At 48.4% G+C, this 4216-nt stretch overlaps 1 protein-coding gene across 1 annotated transcript in view; it reads left to right on the top strand.

Annotated features, from left to right (window-relative positions):
• The window catches only part of LOC129392066 (putative small proline-rich protein 5), a 3442-nt gene extending 1439 nt beyond the window's left edge, over window positions 1-2003 (top strand). Inside the window, exon 2 of the mRNA XM_055084308.1 lies at window positions 1310-2003. Within this exon, the coding sequence (XP_054940283.1) occupies window positions 1310-1697 (388 nt within the window). The 3' untranslated portion in view covers window positions 1698-2003. The remainder of the gene's footprint in view (window positions 1-1309) is intronic.
• The last annotated feature ends 2213 nt before the right edge of the window (window positions 2004-4216 follow it).

The following is a 4216-nucleotide window of genomic DNA, read 5'->3' as shown; positions in this document are numbered from 1 at the left end:
GCTGTGGCTGGATATTACTTTTTGTTCTCTTTACCCTTGTCTTATTCCTTCCTCTTTCCCTCTCTCTCCTCTCTCTCTCTATTTCCGTCTCTCTCTCTCTCTCTCTCTCTCTCTGTCTTTCTCTCTCTCTCTCTCTCTCTCTCTCTCTTTGTCTATCGCTCTGTCTCAGCTTTTTTACATCTTTCTTTGTTTTCTTCTACTTCTCTCCCTTTCTCATCTCATTTTTCCCTTTTTTCTCTCTTTTTTCTTTCCTTCCTTCCTTCCATATTTATTTGTGTCAAAAAATACCTTGCAATGGCTTAGAAAATGTAGATCAGTACTACTGCCCCCCACCAAAGCGGTGCTAGACCCCCCTCAGCACGCCGGGCAACCTTGCCAGTCTCCACCCACGTGCAAGGTGCCCTGTGTCCCCAAGTGCCAGCACAAGTGCCCACGCCTTCCGCAATGCCCGATGTCCAAGCAGAAGTACTCCCTGGCCAAGGGACCTGAGGCCAGTCTCCCTGGAGAACAGAGACCATGAAGCCCACTGCCTTCTCTCAGCCATCCAGCTGTGAGCGCCCCTCTCTCCCAGCTTCTGGAGGCAGCACTCTTCGGGAAAGCAGCACCAGGTTGGCAGCTTCCTGGATCAAGATTTCGTATTAATTAGCAGCTGCAAGTTCCATCTCAGAAAAGGATCTGGTTCTAAACCATCTAATCTTCTTTGCTGCCTTGTATCAACTTTGCCCTGTCGGCTTCTTGGAAACTTAAGCAGAGTGGCGGGACATCCTTTCCTAGCACCCTTCATTTCTACTCCAGTTTTCCCAACTATTACACACAATTCCTTTGGCATGATTGTGTCTGTGGATTTTTTAGTCATCTTGCAGTTGTGAATCCCTGCATGTTTTCTCTGCTGCTCCTCAAAGCAGTGCCCTTTGAGGTCTGGGCATGAGGGTTCAGGTAGAGGAGAAGGCACTGGGAGATGCACTTCTGAGCTGAGGGACATTTTCCATGGTCCTTCCAGGGTGAGGAAAGAGATGGGCTCGTCTCCCTCGTGGGGCACATCGCCACATCCCTGGAGAATGAGAGGAGCCCTTGGAGAAAGGGGGAGATGGTGCCCGACTAGAAAACGGAGCCACAGAAAGAGTAAGTGATACCCAGCCAGGAGCTAGAGAGTAGAGTCGAGACAAATAAATGACACACACACACACACACACACACACACACTGTAAATCGGTGAAACGGGGGTGGTTTGAAGGAGGAAGAAGATTCCCCTGGGTCACGAGTCTCTAAGGCTCTAGACTTCCTCACTTGTGTGTCTTTTCCCTTTCAGTGCACATCCAGACCAGAATGTATCATCAAAAGCAGAAGCTGTGCTGCCCCCCACCAAAGTATTGCTGCCCCGCACCCCAGCAGTGCTGCCCCCCACCAAAGTATTGCTGCCCTGCACCCCGGCAATTCTGCCCACTACCAAAGTATTGCTGCCCCGCACCTCAGCAGTACTGTCCCCCTCCGAAGTACTACTGCCCCCCACCAAAGCGGTGCTAGACCCCCCTCAGCACGCCGGGCAACCTTGCCAGTCTCCACCCACGTGCAAGGTGCCCTGTGTCCCCAAGTGCCAGCACAAGTGCCCACGCCTTCCGCAATGCCCGATGTCCAAGCAGAAGTACTCCCTGGCCAAGGGACCTGAGGCCAGTCTCCCTGGAGAACAGAGACCATGAAGCCCACTGCCTTCTCTCAGCCATCCAGCTGTGAGCGCCCCTCTCTCCCAGCTTCTGGAGGCAGCACTCTTCGGGAAAGCAGCACCAGGTTGGCAGCTTCCTGGATCAAGATTTCGTATTAATTAGCAGCTGCAAGTTCCATCTCAGAAAAGGATCTGGTTCTAAACCATCTAATCTTCTTTGCTGCCTTGTATCAACTTTGCCCTGTCGGCTTCTTGGAAACTTAAGCAGAGTGGCGGGACATCCTTTCCTAGCACCCTTCATTTCTACTCCAGTTTTCCCAACTATTACACACAATTCCTTTGGCATGATTGTGTCTGTGGATTTTTTAGTCATCTTGCAGTTGTGAATCCCTGCATGTTTTCTCTGCTGCTCCTCAAAGCAGTGCCCTTTGAGGTCTGGGCATGAGGGTTCAGGTAGAGGAGAAGGCACTGGGAGATGCACTTCTGAGCTGAGGGACATTTTCCATGGTCCTTCCAGGGTGAGGAAAGAGATGGGCTCGTCTCCCTCGTGGGGCACATCGCCACATCCCTGGAGAATGAGAGGAGCCCTTGGAGAAAGGGGGAGATGGTGCCCGACTAGAAAACGGAGCCACAGAAAGAGTAAGTGATACCCAGCCAGGAGCTAGAGAGTAGAGTCGAGACAAATAAATGGAAATTCAGAGAACACTCCAAGGGCGTGTGGTCAAAATGAATTGAGGACCGGGCCTGAAAAACTCTCCCAATGGTAAAAGAAAAGACCAGAGTTTCTTCAAGCTAACCAAATGTGTAATAGGATCCATTCTATGTAAAAATCATACATCCAATGAGCACACATTTCCACTGTCAATATTTTATTAAAGTCAGAGCCCCCATTTTTTCTCCAGTTTAGGGTTCTCCTAAACATGAACATGAAACTTCAGCCCATGGGTAACCCAACTGCTTCTTTCTAATAACAGCCACTACACACATCCCTTTCGACCAAATCCTTCTCTCACAGCCTAGTGCATAAATTGAGGCCTTTGCTTCTCTTTCCTACACCTGCCTCCTGGCTAAAAGGGAATCACTGAAAACCCATAGAAGTACCCAAAAGGAGACAGAACGGTACATCACATAAACTAAAATGTGAATTATCCCAAACATAGGTCGCAGCCCCTGTAGAACTGAGAATTAGCTAAAGACAGAAGTTTTAGAGTTGCTTCCCTGCTTGGCTGGTCTCTCCTTCCTCCATTGTCTCTGTTCATTCCTTTCAGCTAGGCTCCATTTATCTATCTCTTTATCCATCACCGATCCATCCATCCCCACCAGCAATGCATCATTGCATCCTTGCTAAATACCTCCCCCTCCCTTTTCTAACAATGTGATGTGTGCTGGGGAGGCACAGACTCACACATATGGTTCCTGACCTCTTGGTTTAATCCCCGTAAGAAGACCAAGCTGAGACCCTCAAGACAACAAAGGCCAATTTTAGCAGATGATGTTTAGGTCATGGATGAGTTGGAAACTACAGATACTTCATTCCTTTCCCTCAGAATTCAGAGGAAACAGAGAGAGAACAGTGAGGGCTCTAGAGAGAGGAAGGAGAACTTTGTCATCTGTTTCGTCATGGCATCCACCACAGAGCTCCCAGAAGATGTCTGTCCAGGAGGAACACCTCTAGAAGGAGGTTTTAGAATGGAAGGACAGTGGGTTGTTGGTAGGCAAAGAGGTTTGTGTTCCAGGAATGCGTAGAGCAACAGCCTACGCTGCGAGTGCTAGCTTTTCTCAGGAGGCTAGCTCTTCTGCATTCCAGCCCCTGTCCATGGTGGATAGAGCACATAGCCTCTGCAGCTACCCACACCTTTTGACCACCACATAAAGCTGGAGGGTGCCTCCAGTTTCCTGACCTATGTGTTGTAATTATTTCCCACAGAGTGTTGCATTCACCAGAACTCAAGAATGACATTCCAAATGTATTGAAAAGCTGTAGACATCTTCAGTGAACTCCCTGAAAATGATGAGCACTTTGAACCAATTCCTCACCCCCAGATACCTCAGTCCGCACAGTCTCCAAATAGCTCCTCTCTTGCCTCACATACATGACTTTCCCCAAGAACTCCCCTTTGGGTTCTTACTCTCTCTTTCCTCACCCTCCCTCAGTCAGCAGATTAACAGAAGGTGAATTTTGCCTTTCTGGGCTTCACTGAATTTTCTCCTCCACTAATAATCATACTTAGGTTGTGTACACATTTGCTTATGTCTGGACCAACATGAGGAATTTCTTTTATCCCCATCCTACTCGGTTTGGATACAGATCCACCTCATGATGCACTGAATCCCATACTTCCCTAGGCCTCGTTTTTCTCATCTGTATAGTGTGCAGAAAAAATCCTACCACCTGGGGTTGATGGTGAGGTGTCTTCAATGAGACAATGTAAATAAATATGAAGTAAGATGTAACACATAGTAAATGTTGAATGAATGTTAGCTCTTGCTTTTATTATTATTCTCCACTTTCTGACAGAGCAGCAAGACCCTCCACTTATTGCCACCACCCTGAGG

This window comes from Physeter macrocephalus, chromosome 4, assembly GCF_002837175.3.
Source record: "Physeter macrocephalus isolate SW-GA chromosome 4, ASM283717v5, whole genome shotgun sequence".
NCBI classification, from domain to species: domain Eukaryota; kingdom Metazoa; phylum Chordata; class Mammalia; order Artiodactyla; family Physeteridae; genus Physeter; species Physeter macrocephalus.
Note: the sequence above shows the minus strand (reverse complement) of the source record. Positions and strands in the feature narration are given on the sequence as shown.